The following is a 27,097-nucleotide window of genomic DNA, read 5'->3' as shown; positions in this document are numbered from 1 at the left end:
CTTGGGCCAGGCCGATCGGCAGGAGACCGCGGGCCAATGGTTGCCACCACCCATCCCTCCATGTCATTTAGTCAGCTCTTGATCGTGGCCGTCTCGTGTCGTGGTGCTTCTCATTCAGTTCCAGTGAACTGCAGCTCCTTTGGCCTCCTAGAACATCTGCCGTCTCCTTGGTTGGTGCCACCGTCCGGGCGACTCCTCTCGTGTTCGCCGCATCGTCTCCGCCACCGCTCGACACCCGATCATCCCTCCGCAATATCTCCTGCCGTCATTCTCTCGACGAGACCCGTCCCCCTCTAACCAGTGCTGCCCTGCTTCTCCTGTCGCCCATAGAGCTGCAATAATGGGTGGCTCGTTATCTCGTATGTGGTCCTTCCTCTGGACGAAGAAGGAAATTCGCATCCTCATTCTCGGGCTGGTATGTGACGCATGTTTTGGCACTAGGCTTCAAGCTACTAGCGATCCCAGACTAATCCGCCCTCTCTGCTATAGGATAACGCGGGGAAAACAACCCTACTTTACAGACTCAAGGTGCGTGTGGACTTGCTGATCGACCAGATGACCAGTGAGAACCTGGTGCTGATATCCTGCCAATAGATTGGTGAAGTGGTCACTACGATACCTACCATAGGTTTCAATGTCGAATCGGTGACGTATCGGAATCTGAATTTCAATGTTTGGGTAAGTTGGAGCCCCTGGGATACAATTATTGCCCTTGGACGGGGACGCTCGGTGGTTGCTGACATATGCGCTCGTTCAGGATCTCGGAGGTCAAACGTCCATTCGCCCCTACTGGCGCTGCTACTATGCCAACACAGCTGCTGTCATATTCGTCATCGATTCGACTGATATTGAACGACTCGGAACGGCTGCTGATGAACTTGCAGCCATGCTGAATGAGGACGAACTCCGCGACGCGGCCCTGTTGGTATTTGCCAACAAGCAGGACCAGCCCGGCGCCAAAGGCGCGGGCGAGATATCAGAGGCTCTGAAGCTGGGCGAGCTGCGGGATCGGAACTGGAGCATCGTCGCATGCTCTGCGATTGATGGAAAAGGCCTTAATGAAGGCATGGATTGGCTAGTGGTATGTACATTGCTGCAGGCTCATTCTTCCTACCATGGATATATGCTGACGTCTTGCGCACACAGCAAACTCTTCAGTCGGAAAACGCATGAGCGACGGTGTTCTATGACATGTTATAGATTTCTTTCGATATAATTCTCGGCTTTCAGGTGGTAAGGCTCCGCAGAGCTTGTGAATGCTTGTCATTTATCCTTGGTGCCGTTCACTCGTCTTTCTCCTTCCATGTCCTTTTTCTACTCCGTTCAGGGCTCATGTCGTTTATACAGTATACCTTTTTGATATCGAAATTCCCCAGACTTAGCATAATATCCTAATTGATTTGAAATTTGAGTTTGGCGGGCTTTGCTTGTGCTTTACGGTCATGATTGAGACCGATTTGCGTCGCTTGCAATGCTTCTGGTTGGATGGAGCCTGCCCTTGTCAGAGGCTATCGGCCGTGCTCACGGCAATGTTGAGAGACTACAGACGAGAAGACAATGCTACTGATGCTGATGTCGTATGGATTGGCTGTATCTTAAGATCCGTTGCTCTCAGAATCAGAAGAAGAATAGGATTCTACTGTATTTTATCCGTAGGACTCGATTTCTTAGGACTTAAAAACACTCGAGTCCAGATTCAAGATTGACTCAAAACAGGTACCGGCAATAAAACACGTGCCAATCTAGTATTTAAACAAACAAGTTCGACACAAAGTAAGGAGCGGTGTCTCACATCAACTAACATCGACTAAACAATTTCAGACTCCTTATCACTATCCGGAGCCTATCATTGACAAAGCGCCTATCAGTCACGATATAGCTTCGGCCAGATAGATTATCTGCATCAACGACAAATCACTCAATCTCACAATCGATGATTGATCAAAAGAGGGATAAGACAATTATTCTAGTTATACTCCACTTTGTCGAGCTTCTCCGACAGTATTGACCCTGTGCATATTCACCCCGCAGCAGCCCACCAACGGCCCTCTCCATCTCCACGACCCCCCAATGTACAACATGGCTGTTCCCCAAACCCAGATCGCGGCCGTACTTCCCCCATCTGGGGCGACCACCACATCCAAGTTACAAATTGTACATGACCGTCCGGTTCCCTCTCCCACGGAGGGTGAAGTCCTAGTCAAACTCGAGTACTCTGGACTATGCCACTCAGATGTTCATAGTGTGCGCGGGGAAACCCCCATGCTGACCGATATAGCGGGCCATGAAGGTGTGGGGAAGGTAGTGAAAGGTAAGTGTGATTTGCTGTCATCCGGTGTCAATTGTCCATGTTCTGATCAGGTACGTGTGTAGTGGGCAGTGGACTTGACGAGCAAGCTTGGATGGGACGGAGAGTTGGTATACGGTTAGTATGGCCATTGATGAATAGAGGCAGGAACTGACGCCGCAAATGCAGATGGCTATACAGTTCTTGTCTGGAGTGTGAGATTTGCGCTATCAATAATACGGCCTGTCCGTATCAGAAGAATGCTGGAGCGGTAGGGAGTCCTTATTAATGCGTCTCAACGGTCTTCGTGATTATGCTGATAGGGTGTAGAATGTGCCAGGGACTTTTCAACGTGAGTATCCCTTTCTCTGTTGCAAGTACTCCTTGCTAATCGATGATGGACCTTAGAATACGTTGTCAGCCCTGCCATCCACGCAACCATAATTCCTCCTGAGCTGGCACCAGATGTAGCTGCGCCACTCTTATGCGGTGCGTCGAACTTCCATTAACCCTCAACCCTACCCCGTCTAGGCTAATTTGAGAGCAGCCGGTATCGCAATGTACTCCTCGATCATGAAGACGAAAACCCGACCCGGAGACTGGATTGTCCTCCCCGGAGCAGGAGGGGGCCTAGGACACATGTAAACACATTTGCATACGTTTTTTACCATAGATCAACACTAATTATATCCCAGGGGCGTCCAAATTGCTTCCAAAAAGGGCCTCAAAGTCATAGCAATTGACAGGTACGGTCTATTCTATCAATCCTTACAATTTCCTAACCTCATCAACTAGCGGTGAGAAGAAAAAAAGCTTTGTCTCTCCCTCGGAGCCACAAGCTTCCTAGACTACAAGACCGACGACGTTGAGCGTGAAGTGAAAGCCTTGACTTCGGGTCTAGGCGCGCAAGCCGTCATCTGCACGGCCAACAGCGAGCCCGCATACATCCAGAGTATGAAGATGCTTCGCAGTCTGGGCGTCCTTGTTTGTGTGGGTATACCGAGTGTGCCGTTCAAGTTACCGGCTACGCCGTTTGATATGATTGTTAAAGGTGAGATATGGATAGGTGGTTATCCGCAGTAGCACAGAAGCTGACTTCAAACAGGGCTAACGATTGTTGGTAACTCGGCTGGAACCGCCAAGGAGATGGGGGAGTTGATGGAGATGGCTGTGGCGGGCGATGTGAAGGCTCATATTGAGTGCTTTGATTTTGATTGCATTGATGATGTGCTGCAACGCCTGGGACGGTCTGAGATTGAGGGACGAGCAGTTGTGCGCATTCCTGAGTGAATGGGATGTTCTGGTCGAGCGTTCGCTTAGCCTTTTGACTGAGGACCAAATGTGACAAGCACTTGGTTGGAATCCGAAGTTTTTTATTCGGGTTCTAACAGCTATGGATTGGCAGAAATCAAATAGGGACGCTATTCCGTAGCCGGTTGAAGTTGGTAGACTCATCGTATATGGAATGGTTTGGAATTTAATTCATGATTATGTCCAGGATCCATATATCAGATTGACCGATGTGATTCTCAAACCATTTCCTGGACAATTTTCAAGCTAACCCGTGTGTTAAAGATCAACGCGTCACAATCGACTGCAGTCTTGGAACATCATCGCTGCTATATCAAGCTAAACTTTCATAGAACAATAATAGCGGTTCTGCCAGGGGCCATGTATCTTCATAAGGCACCAAGCTCAAACAAATCCCTGCCGCTCTGCATTCAACTACCAGCTTATCACACGGTTCCTCAAAAATAGAACATTCATCGAGAATCTTGCTCTCCCCGAGTTCCAGCGCAACAAGGTGGGGAAGTGCATGCCGGTTCCTCACCATGCTCAGAAGTTCTGATTCCAAATCAAAGTAGAACCCATCCACGATATCACGAATGCTGAGTCTCTTTAGAGAGGTCGGAAGCTTATCAATTAGCTGAATATTGCTGGGTTGAAGAGTCATAATGTCCGGGAAGATCATGAGATGAGCATGTCGTATGATTAAATTCTCGAGGACAGAGAAATCTTGCAAGGACGGGAAAGGTATATTATCCTCTTTCAGGCCCCATCCATTGTTTTCTACAAGACTGTTATTGTATAAAATGCTGAATGTCACTTCTAGAGTCCTGCGTGTTTTTCTGAAGGGCAGAATAGCATGGTGAAATGCCAGAGAATCAAGGGGATATATGATTTCATCATCGTTAGGATGAGATGCAGCTTCGATGGAAATGTGCTCGAGTTTTTTACATGCTGCAAGCCAGTCGAGCATCCCACGGCAATGATAGACCCCATAGACTGCAATTTCCCGGACGGAGTAGGACGAGGGGATCATATCGCAAGGATCCAAAATATTTGCACTTTCCGTATTGGCCCAGATTGAGCCGCCACGAATTGAGCGGACGTTCGGGAAGTAGAAGAATGGAGTGATGATTTTCTTGTCGACCCCTGAATTAGACAAGATGCAAACGTTTCGTAGAAACGGGAATGGAGGAGAATCATGGAAAGGTTTATGTCGTTTTGCTGCCTTAAGTGGAACATCGACTATTATTTTAGAGTGTTGTCCTTGATTAAACTGGATGTTTTCAAGATGAGTCAAGCGGACGAGTAACACGCCAATCCAAGCCCACTCCCGAAAGTCGTGTAGCCAATCTTTCCACTTGGACTCTGTCTCCTTCTCTTCAGGCGTGAATATTTCCTGTAGTGCTTGCTCGATGAATTTCACTCTGGATTGCTCGTCGTCTTCGTAATCATCCACCTCCAGACAGTTTTCATCATCCGAAGGCCAGCAAAGCTCTAATTTGCGCACTCGACTCGCCAATTCGGGATGCTTCCATAGGTGTATGACCAGTCGGACTTCACTAGTCGAGAAATTCCACAGGTTCAGATCATAATAGAGGAGAGATTGGAATAGCTTATAAAATCGCTGACAGCACAGTATGAGGGCATGCAAAGTACGACATCTCTCCCGCCAGCAAGTTCCCTTCACGGTATGCTCTGCAATTAACAGGAGGATTTCATTTGGTAGACGATTCATCTTATTTCTGAGGAGTGTTGTTATGAAAGCTGAGAGCCATCGAAAGAGCAAGTGAAGACAACACTTCAAATCTCGGTTGTCTGCTGTGGAAGCCCGAGTATCTTGTCTTGCCTAGTAGGTAAGTGAAGTGAAATAGACAAGCGATTGAACGTGGGCTGTAGCAGTTGAGAAGGAGAAGTAGGGGAAGGAGGAGGAGAAAAAGAAAGAGGAAGAAAAAAGGAAGCAAAGAAAGAGAGGACCTCACCCCCCCCGGCCACGAACAAACAATAAATAAAAACTCTTACTTCATTGTGTTACAGTGACTTTCAGAGGCAGGAGTAAATCACTGGCTTGAGGTGCCAGGCTTCATATACTTCAACATGTGAGTGAAGTCTTACTCTTCTGTCACTTGACGAGACACCAGGACAGTGAGGTGTGGAAGCCAGTCCCAAAATACAATATAATTGATTGATAACTTGTCGCGTTCTTACCAGTATGCCAAAACGATATACCGCTGGCCATCTGGAGAACAGACGGAACGAAGACTGTATCCCAACATAACTCAATATCTCAAAGTGGCAAACAGCAACAATCCACAATGTACTACCATACAGGGAGTTCCAATCCAATTACTAGGTCATGCTCTTTCCGCTTTCCACCACGATCTCGGAGATGGCCTCGAGATTAATATCCCCCATCTTTAGCTCCATATCGTCGTACTTTGTACTGGTTGGCTCCATCATCGGATCAAACAGCACTGGGTCATCTGCTCGTGTCGAGCCCACCAGCCATTCCAGCTGCGTCTTCCAGTCCGCCTTCGCCCGAATCGAGACATTGGCCTGGAACTTCGCTTCATCCTTCCTCTTCAGCAGTATCACTGCTCTCATGCCAGCGGGAACTCCGGCCTTTGTTGCCGGATTCTCAATCAGCGTCCATGAGGCACAATTGGCTTTGCCATAGTTGCGGCCTCTCAGGTCAATTGATCCAACAATTGTCGCCGCATAGTTTGTCTCCCGACTGATGTCATGGCCAAACTTCACGGAGCCTCCTACATCGACGAATCCACTGACGATGCTGCCGGCGCCAAGGTTCAAGGAGCTCTCAGTGGAGGTCGTCTCAGTCTGAGTGATGCGAGAGACACTCAAATGCTCGTTTGGAGCGATAGCGTAGACCTCTGGGTCTGCTGCTCCAGGTTCAGATCCGGAGAACTGAATTTCGATATCGACTTGGGAAATGCGGCGGGCACGCTTGCGTGGGTCGAACCGGAATTGTAGAACAATGAGTGTAGCGTACGAACTGCCGTCCGGCTTCAGAAGCCCATGGACAACGTCGACACAAGAGCAGCGAATGTCAACAGCGGTCTTGCGCTCAATATAATTTTCGCGCTGATAGGGTGCAGCAGGATCATTTTGGGTATGAAGGCCACTTCCAGCGTCGCCGGTTGGGTTGAGGCCGATATCAAAGCTTGCGGAATCCGACACCACGTTTGTTTTGGTATCCGAATACATTGTAGAGGTGCTTAGAAGTTGCATCTTCTGCCGGCAGTAAGATTGAAGAGTGAACAAGCTTGAAATAGAGAATGAAGACTAGAAAGGCAGGTCTGGTTTACAGAGAGATAATGCCCCGGAAGCTGGGCTGGTAGCTGATTTATATAGCCTGCGCTCACAGATAAATCTCTCTCGTCTCTACCTCGAGCGTTAGACTCACCTTTCGATACATGCGTCAGAAGAGGGAAATCGGCGCTGCGCCGCGTCAGCTAATATTGGTAACATGTCCCAACGCCAACGAAGCCAGAGATATGCATGAACGTAGGCGTCTATACGCTTCGAATAGAAAGCCAGGATATGACTAGAATGTCTCTCTTCAGCCTTGTGCTCAGCTCATAGGTTCTAGACCCCAGGCGACACCTCCGTTGACTCACAAGTGCGCTCAGCTGTCCGCCATAGCATGCTGTGATAACGGAATGAAAAATTGATGGCCCAGCAAAAATAGCGCATCAAAGATTACGCGCCCATGCTATCAGTGCATCAGCTGGATCGACAGCTCAGCTCGCAGCCCCTGCATCTTGGTACTGGGTACTGGCCAAAGGATTTTCCAACGTCGACAGGGACCCCTGCAATACTTGGAGTGAGCACGAAAGCACATCCCACCCAGTGGGCCGTATAATTTGACTAGTCGTTATAGTAGTTTCAATCATATACTCAGAATGGGATCAACCGGTGCTTATCTAGGTACCTGGCAGACCCGTATCAGAAAAGTGGGAACCGGCGCTTGTGGCCCACTATGAATGGAGCACTTCATTCATGAGCGCTAACAGCAAGTCTCCATAGCCTATCACCAATTCATTCAATGCTATTGTGAGACAATTGAGATATTTTGCCCCACACTCAAGGCGACAACAGATATGTGGATTTATGCGGGTTGGGATGGGCACAAAGTGTTGGAATTCGGCCAGATATCTGGACTGTGCCTGCGCGCTAATAGAACATATTTCAGACATGGCACTGAGCAGAGTACTAGTTTTGACTTGTTCGCGGTCTACCTTTAAGCGCTTCCATTGGCGCTGAGCTCACCCATAAGAGATTAGGTGATGAAAATAGCACAGGCATTGATCACTGAACATCAAGTTTAGAGAAGGAATCTCTCACCAGTCCTCAACTTGGCCTAAAATGCCATTACCAAAAAAGAAATTTAGATACCGTCAGCTCAGGGATACAGAGTGTGGTCGGACATCGCTGGAAGCGCCCCTGTCATCCATGGCAATGAGAGGTATATTGCATCTACAGAGGGCTTAGTTGGAGTCCCGGTGCATATTGAAACTTATCTTGACATGTATGTTTGATATAACAATATTTGATGATCCAGTAATCAGATGAACATAACCAGTGTGGGTAACACCAACCAAGTCTTTTTATATAAGAAGATTCATAGACTGGATTGCGGCTTACTCTTATCCAAATATCACTTCATCCTACATTGTGCGTGAGGCCTGATCCATTGATCTAGATGACCGGTGTCTACTCAGGCTTCAACAATAAGACAAACTTCTGTAAGGGCTCATACGGCAATGGTCATCCCGCAGCAAGCTTTGCCCCGAGAATCATGGAACAACTTGGGTGTCTTACTGATGGACTCGAGACCGAAACGGCTTCATCAATATCGGTTTCTACTATGCTGAAGGGGCCTTTTCCTCTTTACTCAAAGCGAGGGAAAGCAGCAAAACAAACAAAACCATTTTTTTTCACAGCCGTCTTTCCATGGAGAGCCGCGGGCAAGCTATCATTGGACAATATGTACGCCAAAACCTTGCATTTATGAGGGGTCCGACATCTTTGCGAGGGGCATTTGAGTAGTTTTATTGAGGTCCAGACTCCGAATCATACCGATGCTCGACATAGAAAGTCCAGATATTATGTTGCAACAAGGTTTTGTTCAGCACAAGTGATGGTCCAGATAACCTGAAGCTAATGCAATTGCAGCCTTTGTTCGTGCAGCTGGAGAAGAAAAAGCTCGGCTTCCGCGGTTGTATGAGGGGTATTGAGCATCCAGGGTGGCAGGATACGCTGCAAGAATTAACGGCGTGCATGAATCGGGCGAATGTGCTGCAAAGAGAATAGCCGAGTCATGGCCTGGCCAGACTATTCTCATCTTGTGAGTACTATCAGACATATAAACACTTAGACTTCAATGGACTGATACTCCAGCTGGATGTGGGTGTCTTTAATCATAGCAGGTAAGTGACCTTCAAAGAATACGCGAGCGCTCTAATTCTTGTAACTAGCTGGAGGTCAACCTGCCGTGATTCCACCCGAGGAGAAATGAGGGGAAATTCACTGTGGACTGCGTTAGGCCCTTCCGCATCGGGATTTGCTGCCAAAGATACCCCTCCGTATGCCATCATGAATGGAAGCTGGCCGTTAATCGGGATCCACCAATAGGCCCGGCAATGCTGGTCCCTGGGGCTGTCGTGCGGGATCCATTGGCCCCGAGTGGCTCGGGCGGCCCAAGGCGTGCGGGCACTGCAGGTTGTGATTGGCCCATCCGAAGTATATGCAGGAGGGCTGCAACCTTTCCAGTTTCCACAAGTTGAACTTCATCCCGCATCGGAATCCATTGCAAGTGCACATCTCCATCTCAGCACTTCTTGCGGGCAGGTTGGGGCCAGCTCCCCCTCCAATTCGGTGCCAGCTGGCCAGCAAGGAGCCACCCGGGGATCCTTCCCTTCCCTCCAACCAATGCACCTTATCACCTCCGGGCCATGTGTCTCCCTGATAGGGCATGGCGCTACGGTCGAGGTTTTGGAGCCAACTTACTTTGCGATAGAGGGGCGACCTTGAGTGGGGCGCGTTTCCCAAAGATGTGGCCAATTTCTTCCGCATCTGGCTGTCGGCTCTCCACGCGCAATTGATTCAAGAAGCTGCCCTTCCTCGCAACCCTGGGGGGAGAATGTCCGCCTCTCATAGCTGTTTCTTTGTCCCTTTTGCGCCCTCATGTCGTTCACCAGTGTTTCCGGGCCCTTTTGGGGTCCAGTGGACTGGCTTCATATCTATATTGCTGGCACCGCCTTTTTGGTTTGCGGATTCGTTGCACTAATCATAATATTGTCATCGCAGAAGCGCAAGATTGACTACAACAGCGGTGTTTTCACCTATCTAAAATTCATCTACGCAACCTTCCTCAAGCCCCATCAGAGCCATGGAAATGGCCAACAGGATGCTCTCGAGAGCTTCTACAAGACTCAGGTATGCTCAGAATTCCCGTAAGATGCCATTTTAGTGGCATTGACTGAAAGCAATGAATATAGGCTGGTGTGTATGATGCCACTCGCAAGCGTCTTTTGTGTGGTCGGGAGGATATGCTGGGCTTAGTTGCAGCCCAGCTGAAACACAAGGTCGAAAACAAGGAGCTCCAGTCCGGCAAGGCCATCTGGGTTGATGTAAGCCTATCTCTGCCCAATTCCTATTGTCCGAATCCCAACTGACCCTTCAGATTGGTGGAGGCACAGGGTGAGCACTTTTTGGGACCAGCATCTCTGGGATGATATCCTAACCACAATCAGATACAACATCGAAGCCATGTCTGCCTTCCTCCCTGTCCAGGAATTTTTCTCACACGTATATCTGGTCGACTTTTCACCCTCCCTCTGTGAGGTGGCCCGCAAACGTTTTGAAAGACTGGGATGGAAAAATGTCCGGGTCATCTGCCAGGATGCCCGTACTTTCCGCTTGCCCGATGATGACAAGGTTGATCCCCGCAGCAAGAGCACCACCGGTGCCGACCTGGCGACTATGAGTTATAGCTTGTCTATGATCCCAGGTTAGTGAAGCTTCGTGTCGTATCTGAAGGCGATGCTCATACAATGCAGACTATTACAGCGTCGTCGACGCCCTGCCCGCGCTCTTGAGATCCTCCGGCATTCTCGGGGTTTGCGATTTCTATGGTATGCATATCCAAATAAATATGTGACGTGTGTCTTCTGACCCCCGGATAGTCCAAAGCATTGTCGACGTCTCCTCGCGTAACTATACCGGTGGAGCGTTCAACCGTCATGTGAACTGGCTTGGACGAGTCTTTTGGCGTGCCTGGTTCGACGTGGATCGAGTCAGTCTGGAGGCAGCCCGTCGTGACTACCTGGAGTATCGGTTCGGTACCGTCATCTCAGCCAGCGAAAGAAACTACCTTTTGGGTGGCATTCCTTACTATATCTTTGTCGGTTGCCAAAAGGATTCAACCACCCACTCAGGTCGCGAGGCCATTGAGAAGTTGAACGCCTCATTCACAGAATCACCGTATCTCGCACCAGCCAACCACCGAAAGGAAATGGAGACCGCTGTTGAGAACAGTACGCAAGAAATCAGATCCAAAGCTTATGAATCTGCTGTGGTCAACTTGAGCTCGAACTTGCCCCTCCCCTCATCCTTCTACCAGAACCACAACCATAGGATTTTCTATGATGACTTACTGCCAAAGCACACGCAGTTCGGAAATGAGTACATATATGCCTTCAACTGGGAAGACCCTCGTGTCGACCATCGCCTGCTAAATATCAAGCGTGACGATGTCATCCTGGCCATCACAAGCGCCGGAGACAACATCCTTGACTATCTGCAGAAGAGCCCACGTCGGGTGCATGCAGTTGACCTGAACCCGAACCAGAACCATCTACTGGAGCTCAAGGTGGCCAGCTTTATGGCCCTGGGTCACCGTGATGTGTGGAAGATATTCGGTGAAGGAAAGCACTCTGAGTTTCGCAACCTTCTCATCTCCCGACTGAGCCCACATCTATCCAGCCAAGCGTTCCAGTACTGGCTGGAGCACAGTCATGTCTTCACTTCTTCTTCCGGCAAGGGACTCTACGAGACGGGCGGTTCGCGCCACGCTATCAAGATGGTTCGCTACCTATTTAAGATGTTTGGCCTGCAAGGTCAGGTGCAACAGCTCTGCGAAGCTCAGACCCTGGCAGAGCAGCGAAAAATCTGGCCGCGGATTCGCTCTGTCCTGTTGAGCAAGCCTCTTCACTGGGCTGTGGTGGGTACCGAATGGTTTGCATGGAAGGCCGCAGGCGTGCCCCGCAACCAACGCAATATGATAGTCGACGACTTCTTCAAGAGAAACGGCTTGAATAAGGATATGAAGCAGACGAAAGATGTGAGCGGCCAGTCGATCTGGGAGTATGTGGTGGACACTCTGGACCCCTTGATCCAGGAGACTATGATCAGCAACGATAACTACTTTTACTTCCTGTCTTTGCAGGGGCAGTTCTCAAGGAGGTAAGATACCAACACAGAAGCTCCCACAAACCCAGCTAACGGCGACAGATGCCATCCTGCATACCTCTCCCCCAAGGCCCACGTGAAGCTATCCTCCCCCGGAGCCTTCGATGGCCTCCGCATCCACACCGACGAGATCAACGAAGTGATCAAGCGTATTAAACCACACAGCCTGACCATAGCCGTGGTGAGTTCATCCAACAAAACCCAGAAAAAGACCCAAACTGACCAACCAGGTCATGGATTCCATGGACTGGTTCGACCCCGAAGGCAGCGAAGCAGCCGTCCAAGCACAGAAACTCAACCACGCCCTAAAGATGGGCGGCCGGATACTGCTCCGTTCTGCGAGTATCGATCCCTGGTACATTCGTCATTTCGAGCAGAATGGCTTCTCCGCGCGCCGTGTGGGTGCCCGGTTCCCTGGCACCTGCATTGATCGGTAAGCCCACCAACATGGACACCCAATCCCAAACAGAAACAGCCTAACAGAGACAATAGCGTAAACATGTACGCATCAACCTGGATCTGCACAAAGACCCAGGAACACGAACGCCCGACCCCCAGCCGCGCCATGTCCGCCCTCTCATTGGACAACTCCACCCAGAGAAACAGCGTAGAGCATCTCGAGATATAGTCCTCCGTCCCTTTCCCCCTTCTTTCCTTCTTTCCTTCTTCATCGATTATGATACTAAAAGGCCTTGATGGCAATATGAAATTTGTACCTTTTCCTCTGGTCTACATGGATAAACCTTTCATACCCGCCGCCTTATCCTTATCCTATTATTCCCTTCAACCTTACCTTGCCCTCTCTAATACATGCGCATGTCGACAAAGGGTATAGATGCACATAATCAAAAGTCTTAGACATGGAATCAATTCTGATACTGTTCATGATGTGGGATCTTGTAGTTGTGGGGTAGAGAATTCCTTGGTAACCTACCTATACATACACCACATAGGATAGACCTTATCCGTGTCTTTATCATGTATGAGGGATCGCCTTCCTCATAACTATCTACTTTCAATTCTGGCAATCGCAGGGCCAAAGGCAGAGTGTCTTACCGATTTACACAATAACCATCCCCATCCCCATCCTTCCTAAGGATAGATTTACAGTAGAGCACTTTTATCTATTCACCACCACAGTAGATTACACACGAAGGTCCAACTCTAGTATCACAGGGAAGTCAATGAAAAAAAGGAATCAATCAATCAATCAATCAGCAACAGCATAAACGGCATAGACTTAATCTCTGTACATTGAGGATACTAAAATCCCAGTTCATGAAGTCAGTTCAGGTCAGGTCACACGCAACAAAGTCATCATCAGGTTGAAATTAAAGGGTTGTAGTTAGGTCCGCTCCTGTCCATGATGACCCCGTCACCACGTTCACTCTGGGGTTCGATGGTATTGGTCCCAACATGAATCGAGGGTAACGAGGGGACAGGAAGCGGACGGAGGAAAGCAGCACGACACAGCCAGCCAATTAGCTGGCCAGCGCACAAAGCTATGCATGGCATGACGATCATCACACCACATCATCGTCTCATCTCATCTCATCGCATCTCATATGATTTAAGCGGAAGTAGATGGAATATTCTTCCTTCATGACCGGCCGTACCGTGTCTTGCCGAATGAGAACGGCACGTAGCGGTACTTGATCATGTGCTGAATCTGGCGGCGCACTGTTTTGGAACAAGGTTAGTCGATTCCATTTCACCCGGGGTCTAGAACAAACGGATCCAAGATAGACATACTCGTCAACACAAACAGAATCACCCAGTAAACTACCAGCACGGGCCAGAACACCGGGATATCAAAGACGGCGAACCATGAGCAGATGAAACCGATGAGGATGGCGCGGGTAGCCGAGAACCAGAACTTGAATTCGGGGAGACGGCGAATGAAAGGCCGGAACTCGTCGTCTTGTTTCGTGGGCAGGCTGGGAGCAGCGGCGTCGCCGTCTTCGAGACCCTCGTCCTGGGTGAGGGAGGGGTCAAACTTGGGCTGCAGAAAGAGGAGGAAGAGGTTGAGGAGGTAGATGCCGAGAGTGTAGGCCACTGTAGTTGAAATTGTATTAGTGAGTGGGTTGGAAGCTGGGGAGGATGCGGAGAGAACGGGGGTGTCGTACCGATGTACCAGCCCTGGGCGAAGACGATCCTCAGGAAGAAGACGAGGAGGAGAACAACGGTGCTGGTCCAGCGGTAGGCTGTGAACGGGGTGGAGGCGTCGAGATAGGTTTGGAATTGCTGTGGAAAGTTAGCGTGGCTGCGTGGATTTGTTGGGGGGCAATGTGCATCTGCGCTGGCGGTGCGAGATTGAGGTGGTCGCAAATATAGGAATGAAGGAAGCACGCACCCTTGCCAGCTTCGAAGTCTGCGCCGTCACGGCCGTGAAAGGCGTCTGCTCAGGCTCAGGAACGTCCATGGTAAAAGCGGATTGTTATCTATTGCCCAGCAGGCAGCGGAGGAGAAGAGAGATGGGGGGATATGCAACGAAGCGGACGAGAAGATCTCAGCAAGCTCAGCGCATAGGGCAGCGACTAGAGACAGCAACGAGCACGGACAGAAGCAAGACTGAATGCGACGAGGCAAGACTGCAGCTCAGCGATGATGGGAAGGACAGCAGCTGCTCGCGGGAAAACTGGCCACTGCCCGGCAAGCGCCCGCTAGGCCCCTTTGGGCTCTCCAGCCACTGTCATGGCGACTGCGCCTCAGGGGCCGCTTTTCCGCTGACTCAGCCCTCACGTGCAGGCACGGCCGGCTATCGCCGGGCTTTCCTCGGCACCTTTGCGGGGAGCTTCCTATCGTCCGCATCATCCAAGTCCAACTATCCCCCCGGCCCTTCCTGACTTCCTCCCCCAATTGACTGTCCACTCCCCCAATACCCCGAAGATAATAATAATAATATATACCATCATGTTTGCCCGCCAGTGCTCCCGTCTGGTCTCCTCCCGTACCGCCATCCCTCTAACCTCCTACCTCGCCCGCGGACGCCAATTCTCCGCAACCGCAACCTCGGCATACGAGCATATTCTCACCTCGACTCCCAAGCCAGGCGTAGGACTAAGTACTCAACCCTGCCCATATCCCCCTCCAATCCAGCGGAAACTAAGCATGTGTCCTGTACAAACCAGTCACCCTCAACCGGCCCAAAGCCCTTAACGCGCTCTCCAGTCCTCTCTTCGAAGAGCTCAACGATGCCCTAACGACCTACGACACCGACAAAGACATCGGCGCGATCATCATCACCGGCAGCGAGAAAGCCTTCGCAGGTACCTTGTCCTCAAACCCCACCAATCACATATCCTACTGATAACAGAAACCTCCAGCCGGCGCCGACATCAAAGAAATGGCTCCCCTCACTTTCTCCAGTGCCTACAGCAACAACTTCATCGCCCCCTGGTCCCATCTCGCCAACACGATCCGCAAGCCCGTCATCGCCGCTGTCTCAGGCTACGCTCTCGGCGGTGGCTGCGAACTTGCCCTCATGTGCGACATCATCTACTGCACCGCGACCGCTACTTTCGGTCAGCCCGAGATCAAGCTGGGGGTTATCCCCGGGGCTGGGGGGTCGCAGCGTCTAACTAAGGCCGTGGGAAAGAGTAAGGCGATGGAGTTGATTCTGACGGGGAAGAACTTTAGCGGGAAGGAGGCGGGCGAGTGGGGGTTGCGGCGGAGGTGGTGGAGGGAGGAAAGGACAAGGTCCTGGAGAAAGCGGTTCAGACGGCGGAGACGATCGCGGGCTATTCGAGGGTGGCGGTGGTGGCTGGCAAGGAGGTTGTGAATAAGAGTTATGAGATCGGCTTGAAGGAGGGGGTTGAGTTCGAGAGGAGGTTGTTTCATGGGTTGTTTGGGAGCAAGGATCAGAAGATTGGTGAGATTTTGAGCTCCTCTTTCCCTTTCTTTGGACAATTTCTGATGGTGTGCAGGGATGACGGCTTTTGCGGAGAAGAAGAAGCCGGAGTGGTCGAATGAGTAAGTGAGGGGCTCTTGGAGAGCTGGGAGGATGTGAAAGCTGGAAGGATCTGTAAGTGAGATAGTTCATTTGTCAGCATCAGAATGATTGTGCAACACCTACCTATCAGTGCGACCTGGAATGAAACTGGATCGATCATTAATCGTCTCGTATTCATGATTAGTTGTCTCTATGTACATTAAGATATTAAATTATTACAAGAAAGCGTAGCACATTCTGGTCATTGCGGTGCGGGACCTTTCTCAACCGCCGCCACATCCGCCGTTGCTGTCTTCTCCGTCTGGAAGTGATCGACCGCCCCATGCTCCATGGTCTCGTCAAACACATCCACCTGAGTCTGGGCGAACTTGCGCGCGCTGACCCCCCGCTCGAACAGGAGATCGAGCTCGGCGAAGGATCGTCCGCTGGGCTCTGGTACCCGGAAGAACGTGTACACGATGCAGAGGAAGCAGATACCGCCCCAGAAGAATCCGGCATAGTTGCCCCAGTCCCAGGCCCCCGGGTTCAACATGTACGGGGTCAGGACACCGCAAATGATCGCGACGATGTTGTACAGGTTGCGGCCGAGGACGACCGTCTTGATCTGGAGGCGGCGGGTGGAGATCTCCGCGACCAGCGAGTAGGCCACGGTTCCCACGGTCAGCTGGTAGAAGAGCGCCCAGATGATCATCATGCTGCCCGTGGCGAGGGCCGCCTGTGTCTTGTGCTCCTGCGGCACCAGTCCAAGGAATCCCATGATGAGCAACATGACACACAACCCGCAGAGACCATACAGGTAGAGCGTTCTCCGGCCCAAGCCCAAGGACATGAGGAACCAGGCCCCAAACACGCCAAGCATGTTGATGCCGTATTGGCCCATGGCGAAGGCGTAAGAATCATCCGTGCTCAGGCCTGCCTCCTCCAGGAAGTAGGTCGAATAATTGGAGAAGGAATTGCCGCTTAGGTTCTGGATGGCCCAGACCATGCAGACAATCTCGGTCCGACGCAAATCACTGCCTTTGAAGCAGTCCAGATAACTGGCGCCTTTGGTGATCTTTTTCTCCAGTGCCGTCGTATGCACCATCATCGAGATGGTCTCATCTGCGTCGAAGTTTGTCTCTCGGTTCACACTAGTCAGTCGCAGGAGGGCCTTCTTGGCTTCCTGGGTCTTGCCCTTCCGGACCAACCACCAGGGAGACTCCGGGGCGAGGGAAATTCCGATGAACAGTGGCAAGGGCCACATCCACTGCAGTCCATAGGGGATCCGGTAAGCCCATTGGTCGTCCCGATTGATCATGCCCTTGATCACGCCGATACCAATCAATTGTCCCAATCCCCAGCAGAAATTGACGTAGGTCGTGAGGTATCCTCGCAGGGCAACCGGACACACCTCCGAGGCGTAGGTGATGGTCAATGTTTGAAACACACCCCAGGGAATACCGGCCAAGATTTCCGCAGCCAGCAGCGTCTGGACATTAGGGGCGGTGAAGAAGATGGCGGTCCATGCGGTGATCAAAACGAGACAGGCCATGATGGTATAGCGATATCCGATGCGTTCCGAGGCCCACCCATTGATGAAAAGGCCAATGATTTCTCCGACGTAGGCACCATTACTCAGACCCGATTGCCACTAAACAGATATGTTCGTCAGTCATCATGTCACGCGATCATTGGGTTGCGTGCAGGAGAGAATATAACTGGAAGGATAATCGAGGATAGATGGAAAAGGGGGTTGGTATTACCCGTGCTGGCACCTGATATGTCCCATCCGCCGACAGTTCGCCATATTTCCGGTTGAACTGGGGGAACGCGTAGAAGTTGTTGACCAGACTTATGTCGTAGCCTTCCATGACGATGCAGGTGGAGATAAGGATACTCCATGCCACGGCCTTGGGATAGAGCTTGATGCCTTGCAGCAAGGTCATCTTCTGCTCCTTATCCGTGGCGGCTTTGGCATTTTGGATGATCTTGGCCGAGGAGGAGGTGGTCGAGTCCTGGCGCTCCATGGCGGGCGATGGCGGCTGCTCGACCGGGGCAATGGCATCCGGAGCCTTGGAGGAAGCCATGCTGGCGAGCAATTGCAGGGCCCGGGGGGGGTAGGGAAGGGCTGAAAAGGAGGTGGAGGAAAAAGGAGGGAAGAAGGAAGGGACAGACAGTACAGGCCAGTGGGCAGAAGGAAAATCAGGGACGTTCCGCACCGGATAGCATTGGCAGTGGGACGGCTATCGTTAGATTTTTATGGCGGCGGCGGGGCCGGCGGTGGTTGACTGACTGACGAGCGCTGGCTGAGGCCCGGTGGGAATGGCGCCCCCACCGCGTGCAGGAACCGGTTTGGCGTCGTCTGCTGCGTCGCCGAGGCAGGGCGTGTAATCATGTAATGAGTTAGTCAGTTGCTCGAGAGCCAGGCGGGGCTCTTCTCGGATCCTCTCTAGCCTGCGAAGAACACGGATGGGAAGGATTCCCCAGCAGAATAATAAACTCCTACTAGGTCAGTCAGGCAATTACGCCGGGGGACCGACACGAGGGGTTTGCGGGGAAAGGGACTGTCGGGGACTGGATGCTTGCTGGTGCCCAGCTGATCGCGGCGTCCTGATTGGCGTCGCATTCCCGATGGCAGGGGAGCTTGACTGCCTGAGACAGATCGGAGAGAAAAGAAAAGTCCGGTAGGTTTAAAACTCAACCGTCCGTATATATGGTTTAACCCCATGGTGGGTAGGCTCTCTATAGTCTACACTCTACAATTCACACCGTATCTAATCGCGTATGCATGATCAGATGTACCAGATGCATCGTCTGCAAGAGCCTCGTGGCTGGCATGCAGGCCAACATTCTCCGATAAGATTAATCCTGGAGGATCGGCCTGCCGTCCCTGCCTGGCAGCCCTGGCCTGCTGTCTATCCCATTCCCGGCCAAGCCTGGTGGGTGCGCGAAGCTTGACCCGGCCGACCAGCGTCGGTTGCGCGTATATACGTGCAATCGGGCGACGAAGGATTTCCCTTGACCCAGACAACCTTGGAGACCCAATAGCCAACCGATTTAACGCCGTTGAGCACATGGCGTATATGCAGATCCCCGGACAGCTTTCTGCAGCGTCATAACCTAGTTTGTTCGTCTTTCGGCTAAAAAGGGGCTGACTGATCGGAGCACATTGGCCTATATACGCGGCTCCAATCCCGATCGATGATTTGCTCCTCGTATACCTGTGGGCACTTTAATTTCCTTATACGCTGTCCAAAGCAACGCGTATAATTATAAGTACAACGAACGATTTGTTGGTTGCAGTTGGTTTTGTTTATTGGCCATGTTCTAAGCGGTAGCCGACCGGCCATCTACTACTAGAACTTCTGTAGTATGCTTGGGAGACACTGTGCGTGATTTGACATACCAAGCTTGATTATACTATGAAGAGCGTATATTTTGAACTATCCCTCCATATATTGTTCTCTCATGGTACTCTGAATGAGCTGTGCGATGCAATGAACATTTCCTCTCATATAAATAGTTTTGGCTGTTCGCCATTTCATTGCCTTCGCCTCCCCTTCCCATGTTGTGCTAATCACGCGGTCGACTGACCAACTCATTGTACATAGTAGGTCCAGAAGTGTTTGGGAAAGACTTAGAATAATGAGTTATGGCATCATTCTCCGTTCTCAACATCTCTGTCATTCAGAAAAGTAGACCGGGATTTCCGGTTTTATTTCTGGTCCTGCTGAGCAAAAGATCCCCTTTTCATCAAGATATCTCACATGGTACTATTCGGATACATATATCCACCGGTTTCTCCCCTTCTCTATGGAGGCTTACCGCATGGAACCCATGCCACAGATGGATGTACTCCATGACGTAAGAGTCTCCTTGTCTTCTGCCCTCAGCTTTGCAATATTTCCTCAGGCTCGCTAAGATTGTTGACCTGCATAATCCCTACGTATGTGAGCGTTCAAGGGGCCAATAGGCACAATAACAAGAGTCGCAAAGTCGGGGACAATAAGCCACTGCCATAACCCTCAGGACCCCATTTCATCATCATGCTGAAGAGTATCATCTGGCGCCGCCCTCAGATTCTCGCTTCCCGAAACCATTGGCTGCCGCTTGTGCTGCCGACCTGGTTTCGGAGTACGATGATATCATAGCGGGATGGAAGCGCTCCGTGGCGACGACCTCGAACACTGTACCTTGTATATATAAAAAGAACACCTTATCTTAATGTTGGAGTTTATTCCATTCCATCTCGCAAGATCCATCTCGCAAGATCCATCTCGCAAGATCATTCTGGTCGAGTATTTCAGTCTCGCTTGCAGACAACTGTCTTATCTCTTCAAACTCCCTTCGAAGATATCTTGACTGCACCATCTTGAAACCATGTCTTCTGGTAACGACAACAACAACAACCGTAAGTGCCCATTGACCTTTGCACCTACATTTGATGATTCTGCGCCTCCCCTCCGTCTATACTCTGGCTTATCTAGTCGAGCGCGATAAAGTCCTCGCACCCCTGGGTACCAACTCCCGATAAACCACGATGCCATTCCCCACACATTGCTAATGTAAGTATATAGCCAACCTCATCGGAGGTCTCGGCGATACCCTAGGAAAGACCGTGGGTGGCCTTGGAGACACTCTGGGCAACACTGTGGGAGGCCTAGGCCAAACTGTCGGAGGAGCGACCCAGGGTCTGGGAACGACCGTCGGCGGGGCCACTGAAGGCCTGGGAAACACGACCAGAGGCGTCGGACAGTCGACAGGAGATATCCTGAGCAGCATAAATGGAGACAGGTCGGGTGGAGATTCTCAGAAGTAAAGATGATGGCGAGCTCTGGTTGGGTCTGGTTGGGTTATGACTTGATGAATATGTTTTGTTGTGAGATTGCTGGTGGATGTTGATTCTTTGTTCGTTCCATCAGATATGACATTTCTTGATCACTTGGCTGCGTCTATTCGAACAGAGTTTCATGTCAAATTAACAATGTGTAAAATTCTTGGAGCATCAAGCAAGAAATCAGTACTAGCGGTGATCGGAACCGAGCGGGAGACATTCCGAGCCCCTGCTCGGATTCCTATTCCACTAGGAGTCTAGGAGAGTCTTGTTCCGCTTCGGAGGCCGGAGCTTTCCGCGGGGAACCCCCCGACGTGAGTGGAAATAGCACTTCGCAAATCGTAATACCTGGGAATTGGATGGTCGTGATGTTGAGATGATTCGGCTGTTCATCGCGACATCAATAACATTGGTGCACGCGTACGCCTGCTGCACTTGACGCATGAGGCTTGTGTGGAGTAGCTCTATCAAGTATGGGCATTGTAAAGTCATATATGACAGCGTTCCGGGCGGGAAGTTATTCATATGCAATCAGATAAGTGATCACAGTGGAGATACCTTTATCGCGATAGCTCGTCTTACCTATCCGCCCGCGGTAACATACCTATCTTGAACGATTAGATCCCATTGAGCATCCGTATTAGGTAACTGAGAACAACACTACTACTAATATCATAGTGCCGGAACTCGATCAAGAAAGTCACTATTCAGCATCGCCTTCCTATTACGGAATTTAGCAACACGTGTATCCGCGACAACGCATCAATGCCGTTAGCCATTTCCTGAAACAGGCAAAAGTTACGCCCGCCTGGCCTGCATCTTTATTAGCAATATGGAGATCGCGGAAGGTCCAGACGACCTGTCGCCTGACCGTCTGGCCTGGTCCACTGACTAAGATCGATTTTCAGAGCTACGATATCGGATGGACTAACCTGGGCGCTTTAGCGTATCTAGTCGCAAACGGTCCACCTCGAGCCGTTTCTGTGCTCACTTACGGAATACGTACGAAGTACTACTGTGGGTTACCCCGTACATCATGGCCTTGAACGATACACCCGGGAGACATCCTCCACGTCGTCATGGACCATGCTGGATCCCCTCACTGGGCGGAAGGTAAGTTCCAGATTGGTTGGGATCTGACATTGGATGGGCGCTGATTGGTGGGCATCCATGCTCGAGCTGGTACAAATGTGCGGGGTAACTAGCGTATCGGAAAGCTCCTTTTCTGTAATTTGTCTGTTGCATTCCTGTAACCTGGAGTGTTTGCTGTAGCGGGTTTTCTCCATCATGGACTGCTGTGCTAGAAGTGATCAAGTCTCTTGAATACCATCCAGAGATACTATTGAAGAAGCCCGACTGCTTCAAATGGTCTTGGCTATCACCCGAGGAAGGTACCGCGTTTAGACCCGCGGGAATGATGGAGGAAGGCGGTTCCGTGGAACCCCTGGGCTGCGTTGACTTTCCCGTGGGTCTCGATTGGCTGGGGCTGGATGGGGTTCCCCATTCGCGTTCCTCGGCGACGAGCCACCGGCCTTCGAATCTTTCCTTATAATTCCTTCTTCCCTGGCATTGTCGCTTGCGCTGCAGCAGCTATTATTATTCCTCCCTCCCTACCACTCTAGCTCCGGCGCCTCCCCTTCCCCGCACAGCGCTCAAGGACCTCCTCGTTCCACCGACGGACTGACATCCCCCGTCCTTACTTAAACCCCGCATTTGCCTTTCTTGTCCGGGCTTGTCTCCATCTTCGCTCCACTCCTCTTCCTACCGACCTTTTCACATTCAAACAACTTCACAAACCGTCACCATGGGCAAGGACGACCAATCTAGTATGTCTATAACTATTGGCTTCTGTTTCTTCATACTTCCAAAAGGATAGAAGGAGACTGACTCTCGTCTTTCCCATAGAGACCTACCGCTACAATGAGACTCCCATTTACACTACCTCCAATGGCTGTCCAGTACGTTTGAGAGACGTCACTTAGGCGTTTGAAAGAGATGGACGAAGACTGACACATCTCAGGTTATGGATCCCCAGGCTGCTCAGCGCATTGGCAAGAACGGACCTCTTCTGCTCCAGGACTTTCACCTGATTGATTTGCTTGCACACTTTGACAGAGAGAGAATCCCAGAGCGTGTTGTCCACGCCAAGGGTTCTGGCGCCTTTGGTGAGTTCGAGGTCACCGATGACATCAGCGACATCACTGTCATCGACATGCTCAAGGGCATTGGCAAGAAGACCAAGCTGTTCACCCGTTTCTCTACCGTCGGTGGTGAGAAGGGCTCCGCGGACAGCGCCCGTGATCCACGTGGCTTCGCCATCAAGTTCTACACCGAGGAGGGCAACTGGGACTGGGTCTTCAACAACACCCCTGTCTTCTTCCTCCGTGACCCCGCCAAGTTCCCCATATTCATCCACACCCAGAAGCGCAACCCCCAGACCAACCTCAAGGATGCCACCATGTTCTGGGACTACCTCTCTACTCACCAGGAGGCCGTCCACCAGATTATGCACCTTTTCAGTGACCGTGGTACCCCTTACTCCTACCGCCACATGAACGGCTACTCTGGCCACACCTACAAGTGGATCAAGCCCGATGGCACCTTCAACTACGTCCAGATCCATCTCAAGACCGACCAGGGCAACAAGACCTTTAATAACGAGGAGGCCACCCGCCTGGCGGCTGATAATCCCGATTGGCACACCCAGGATTTGTTCAATGCCATTGCGCGGGGCGAGAATCCCTCATGGACCTGTTACGTCCAAGTTCTGAGCCCCGAGCAGGCCGAGAAGTTCCGCTGGAACGTCTTCGACCTGACCAAGGTCTGGCCTCAGAGCGAGGTGCCTCTGCGTCGTTTTGGCAAGCTCACCCTAAACAAGAACCCCGAGAACTACTTTGCGGAGGTTGAGCAGGCCGCTTTCTCCCCCTCGCATATGGTCCCGGGCGTCGAGCCTTCAGCCGACCCCGTGCTGCAGTCCCGCCTCTTCTCTTACCCCGATACCCACCGCCACCGTCTGAGCGGCAACTATGAACAGATCCCCGTCAACTGCCCGCTCCGCTCCTTCAACCCCACGCATCGTGACGGCTACATGAACGTGCACGGAAACTATGGCGCCAATCCCAACTACCCCTCCACGTTCCGTCCTATCCGCTACCAGCCCGTCAAGGCCAGTCAGGAACACGAGAAGTGGTCCGGCTCTGTCGTTGTTGAGCAGCTGCCTGTTACTGACGACGACTACGTCCAGGCCAACGGTCTCTGGCAGGTTCTGGGGCGTCAGCACGGCCAGCAGAACAACTTTGTTCACAACGTCTCTTCCCATCTGAGCGCTGCCCATGAGCGTGTGCGCAAGGCCACCTACGGCATGTTCCGTCGCGTCAACGCAGACCTGGGTGCTCGTATCGAGAAGGCTACGGAGGCCAAGGCCAACAACACCGCTCGTCTGTAAATCAAAGCCTACCTAGTTGTATTAGCCTTGTTTCTTGGTTGGCGTGCATGATCAGCATAAAATGATGATTAAAAAGATATGATACCTGTCTCCGAAATGATTGCATTTTGCATTGTCTTGGGTGTATTGAACGTCTTTTAGATGACCAGCAATATAAGAATTATCGCTTCAAAGCTTTTCTTTACCATACTTTGTAACTTACCGCGCTATCTCTTGTAAATGTTTTATGCCATCGTAAGGGTAGATTTCTAAATATCTGGTGGGACTAAACGATGTGAACCTCTCCAACTTCGAGCCTTTAACCAAAGAGAATTCACACCAAAGTCACTCACTCGAGCACTGCAATGGCCTTGGTGTCTGATTCTTTGGTTGGGGGGCATGGATAGATCTACGGCGGAAGGGGGTGGTCCGGCGACCAATGGTATTGTTGGATACGAACCTTCTGTTTGTTTTGTTTTGTGTTTTGTTTTTCCCAGTTGTGGGTAGGGTTGGTGTAGATAGTTGAGGTATTTCAGTATATGAATACTTGGGATGCAAGGATGGATGGATTAGAAGTCTCAACGTTTATATAGGCAGAGAGAGTTTATGCTTCATTCGAAGTGCGCCCCGTTACATAGGAGTTGGACGGACCTAGACTGAAGTAACTGGCCTTGCATTGAATTGTCTCTTGAGTTGAGTAGATATTCCAAATCGTTCAAAGACTTGTTCTCATTGCACCTCGCCTCCAAGCAAATACTTTAGTTGTCTGGGTGCACTCCTAGCCATTGCTGGCTTCGACAAAAGGCTGTATCTCTTCCTTGCCCTTTTTGCGACCGCCTTGTATTCTCCTAGACCAAAAAGGTAATCAAAACAGTTTGTTGTATATAGTTATTCCAAAGACGCTCGATCCAATGTATGCAAAAGGATTGTATCCAACCAAGACGGTAAAGGACAGACTAACAGTTATAAAAGCAAGAACACCAGTCGCACAAGTACGCCCGCTCAGATATGACCGACTGCCCGTATAGTCGTATATTTGTAATGTGAGATAGTATAACAGCTCAAAGCTCTAGATGTCAACTAGAAGTCAACTACCGGCGGGGCAGTTGGAGCAGCGGTGGTGGTGGCGTCGCGACAGCCGAACCACCCAGGGTGTTTGCAGGAGCTGGTGGTCTGGGGAGGTTCTGTTGTAGTGATCGTTGGTCGTGCAGATGTGATACCAGATGTGGTTGTTGGGTCTTTGCAACCGAACCAGCCTGGAGTCTTGCATGTTGATGTGGATGTCGTTGATATAGACGTCGAGGTGGACGTTGCCTCGGTAGTCGTGGTCTTGTCCAGACAGCCCCACCATCCGGGGGTCTTGCAGGTGGACGTTCTGCTGGTGGTAGACGTGGTGGAGGTGGAGGTGGCCTCGGTAGTAGTGGTAATCTCAGAGCCGTTACTGCGGAAGAATTTCCACAGCTCGCAATCGTAACATTCCTCTTCGGGTGCACAGGCAGGCACATCGTCATAGCCAGCAAGAACTTTTGCGATGACATAGTTGATACGGTGTTTCTCGAGTCCAACACGCCATCCCTTATCTTCGACAGTGTCATAGACACACATTTGACCGGTATGGCATGCAGATTCCATTGCATAGCCACCCCATGTACAAACGGAACTGACTCCATTGCAAGTCCCCATGTATACAGGGTCCGCAGTGTGCCCGAAATGATAGGCCCCGGTATGCTTGCGCGACTGCGGACTAAGAAGACCCAAACGAGCTGCTGGAAGTGCCTCCGGGACAGCCTCGAAAGTAACGACTGGCACTCCGAATGTAAGCCCCAACAAGCTAGCCACAGCCCCCCCTAGAGAATGGCCTGTTAGCCAAACATTTGCGTCGGGATACAACGCGGTGATGTTGGAATAAAGGTCGATCGAAGCACGATAATAACGGTTTTCTTCTTGCACGGCCTCGATAATGCAGGTCAGGTTCGCATTGTACAGAGTAGTTTGACAGTCACACACTTGCCGCCAGAGATACGAACCACCCTGGCCACAACAGCAACTGAACAAGAGGTTGTCGTTGATTTTATCATTCGTGGTGGTGCCCTCGCCATCAAATAAGGCTGGAGATGTTCCTTTGAGAGAGATAACAACTGTATTATTCGTCTGGTCGGCATATACATGGCCTCGAAGTCCGTCATCTTTCCATCCAAAACTTCCCGAGTGATTGAATCGATCACGGATATCCTGCCAATCACCTGTACCTGGCTCTTCGATATAATCATTTGCAGTCATCATTGCTAGAGCAACAACCGTTTCCTTCTCTGTGACATTCGGACCGGCGAGTGTATCTAGAACCCAGTCGGATGGCGACAGCGCAGCTACCGATCCGGACCTTGCAGCCATTAGATGCTGCTCGATGACCGAAAGGCGTCGATCTGCAAGCCGTTCGATCATGAGAGGGTGCGACGAAGCCACCAGCGGAGTATCGAATGTGACTTCATCATCTGAAGCGGCCCGAAGATGAGTGTCGGGCGTGATATCTAGCCTCCGGTGGAGATCAGGGTCCTGGTAGGTTCCTCGGTGGAAGATGTGGCGAAGCGTCTATCGTGAGGGTCAGTAGGATTGGGGTTGAGCAAACTCTGGACCTACTTACAAATTCATGAGTGCCCGAGAGGGAGGGATGGTCGACCAGTGGGATCTGAGGAGGAAGAAAGGGTGAAGATTGTCGGGATCCGAAGTATACAGGCTCAGGCTGATAAGCGGCGACGAGGCCTGGAAACAGTGTCACCGGCCATAACAGGTGGGAAAGCCTTGTGTTGCCCCGAGAGCGCTTCCTAGCTCGGCTCTCCATGG

General features: G+C 51.0%; 11 protein-coding genes across 11 annotated transcripts; 6 read left to right on the top strand and 5 right to left on the bottom strand.

The window, feature by feature from the left end:
• Positions 1-65: 65 nt before the first annotated feature.
• On the top strand, positions 66-1,633 carry BO94DRAFT_625194 (ADP-ribosylation factor family protein). The gene is made up of 5 exons (XM_025617265.1): positions 66-415; positions 490-528; positions 595-678; positions 758-1,081; positions 1,147-1,633. Exons 1-5 carry the CDS (start codon positions 341-343, stop codon positions 1,171-1,173), a joined length of 549 nt encoding a protein of 182 aa, XP_025466597.1. The 5' UTR covers positions 66-340; the 3' UTR covers positions 1,174-1,633.
• Positions 1,634-2,079: 446 nt separating this feature from the next.
• Positions 2,080-3,577, top strand: BO94DRAFT_468094 (zinc-dependent alcohol dehydrogenase; the record flags this gene model as incomplete). The annotated part of the gene is made up of 9 exons (XM_025608234.1): positions 2,080-2,311; positions 2,374-2,425; positions 2,477-2,558; positions 2,618-2,639; positions 2,696-2,776; positions 2,835-2,928; positions 2,983-3,038; positions 3,090-3,338; positions 3,393-3,577. The coding sequence occupies 9 exons, from the start codon at positions 2,080-2,082 to the stop codon at positions 3,575-3,577; spliced, it is 1,053 nt and encodes a 350-aa protein (XP_025466596.1).
• A 204-nt stretch (positions 3,578-3,781) lies between these two features.
• On the bottom strand, positions 3,782-5,312 carry BO94DRAFT_576044 (uncharacterized protein; the record flags this gene model as incomplete). Its single annotated transcript, XM_025615110.1, has 1 exon — positions 3,782-5,312. The coding sequence occupies one exon, from the start codon at positions 5,310-5,312 to the stop codon at positions 3,912-3,914; it is 1,401 nt and encodes a 466-aa protein (XP_025466595.1). The 3' UTR covers positions 3,782-3,911.
• Positions 5,313-5,737: 425 nt separating this feature from the next.
• Positions 5,738-7,064, bottom strand: BO94DRAFT_536262 (uncharacterized protein). Its single transcript, XM_025611973.1, has one exon. The coding sequence runs from the start codon at positions 6,797-6,799 to the stop codon at positions 5,924-5,926; it is 876 nt and encodes a 291-aa protein (XP_025466594.1). The 5' UTR covers positions 6,800-7,064; the 3' UTR covers positions 5,738-5,923.
• A 2,717-nt stretch (positions 7,065-9,781) lies between these two features.
• Positions 9,782-12,695, top strand: BO94DRAFT_625191 (class I SAM-dependent methyltransferase; the record flags this gene model as incomplete). The annotated part of the gene is made up of 9 exons (XM_025617264.1): positions 9,782-10,033; positions 10,096-10,227; positions 10,281-10,297; positions 10,351-10,607; positions 10,657-10,731; positions 10,783-12,061; positions 12,110-12,248; positions 12,298-12,500; positions 12,560-12,695. 9 exons carry the CDS (start codon positions 9,782-9,784, stop codon positions 12,693-12,695), a joined length of 2,490 nt encoding a protein of 829 aa, XP_025466593.1.
• Positions 12,696-13,180: 485 nt separating this feature from the next.
• BO94DRAFT_536260 (Rer1 family protein) lies at positions 13,181-14,674 on the bottom strand. The gene is made up of 4 exons (XM_025611972.1): positions 14,421-14,674; positions 14,194-14,311; positions 13,820-14,122; positions 13,181-13,747 (listed from the first exon to the last, which is right to left on the bottom strand). The coding sequence occupies exons 1-4, from the start codon at positions 14,487-14,489 to the stop codon at positions 13,668-13,670; spliced, it is 570 nt and encodes a 189-aa protein (XP_025466592.1). The 5' UTR covers positions 14,490-14,674; the 3' UTR covers positions 13,181-13,667.
• Positions 14,654-16,247, top strand: echA (enoyl-CoA hydratase echA). The gene is made up of 5 exons (XM_025617263.1): positions 14,654-15,131; positions 15,199-15,336; positions 15,394-15,656; positions 15,707-15,938; positions 15,994-16,247. Exons 1-5 carry the CDS (start codon positions 14,981-14,983, stop codon positions 16,041-16,043), a joined length of 834 nt encoding a protein of 277 aa, XP_025466591.1. The 5' UTR covers positions 14,654-14,980; the 3' UTR covers positions 16,044-16,247.
• Positions 16,178-18,485, bottom strand: BO94DRAFT_536257 (putative MFS alpha-glucoside transporter). The gene is made up of 2 exons (XM_025611971.1): positions 17,762-18,485; positions 16,178-17,649 (listed from the first exon to the last, which is right to left on the bottom strand). Exons 1-2 carry the CDS (start codon positions 18,083-18,085, stop codon positions 16,261-16,263), a joined length of 1,713 nt encoding a protein of 570 aa, XP_025466590.1. The 5' UTR covers positions 18,086-18,485; the 3' UTR covers positions 16,178-16,260.
• Positions 18,486-20,220: 1,735 nt separating this feature from the next.
• Positions 20,221-21,093, top strand: BO94DRAFT_625187 (uncharacterized protein). Its single transcript, XM_025617262.1, has 3 exons — positions 20,221-20,409; positions 20,486-20,515; positions 20,576-21,093. Exons 1-3 carry the CDS (start codon positions 20,379-20,381, stop codon positions 20,815-20,817), a joined length of 303 nt encoding a protein of 100 aa, XP_025466589.1. The 5' UTR covers positions 20,221-20,378; the 3' UTR covers positions 20,818-21,093.
• Positions 21,094-22,403: 1,310 nt separating this feature from the next.
• On the top strand, positions 22,404-24,445 carry fgaCat (catalase easC). The gene is made up of 3 exons (XM_025611970.1): positions 22,404-22,658; positions 22,738-22,790; positions 22,853-24,445. The coding sequence occupies exons 1-3, from the start codon at positions 22,637-22,639 to the stop codon at positions 24,275-24,277; spliced, it is 1,500 nt and encodes a 499-aa protein (XP_025466588.1). The 5' UTR covers positions 22,404-22,636; the 3' UTR covers positions 24,278-24,445.
• Positions 24,446-25,336: 891 nt separating this feature from the next.
• Positions 25,337-27,095, bottom strand: atg15 (triglyceride lipase ATG15; the record flags this gene model as incomplete). Its single annotated transcript, XM_025613322.1, has 2 exons — positions 25,337-26,845; positions 26,898-27,095. The coding sequence occupies 2 exons, from the start codon at positions 27,093-27,095 to the stop codon at positions 25,337-25,339; spliced, it is 1,707 nt and encodes a 568-aa protein (XP_025466587.1).
• Between the last annotated feature and the right edge of the window lie 2 nt (positions 27,096-27,097).

Source organism: Aspergillus sclerotioniger (assembly GCF_003184525.1).
Source record: "Aspergillus sclerotioniger CBS 115572 chromosome Unknown BO94scaffold_17, whole genome shotgun sequence".
NCBI classification, from domain to species: domain Eukaryota; kingdom Fungi; phylum Ascomycota; class Eurotiomycetes; order Eurotiales; family Aspergillaceae; genus Aspergillus; species Aspergillus sclerotioniger.
The sequence above is the reverse complement of the archived record's forward strand: the minus strand, read 5'-3'. Positions and strand labels throughout refer to the sequence as shown.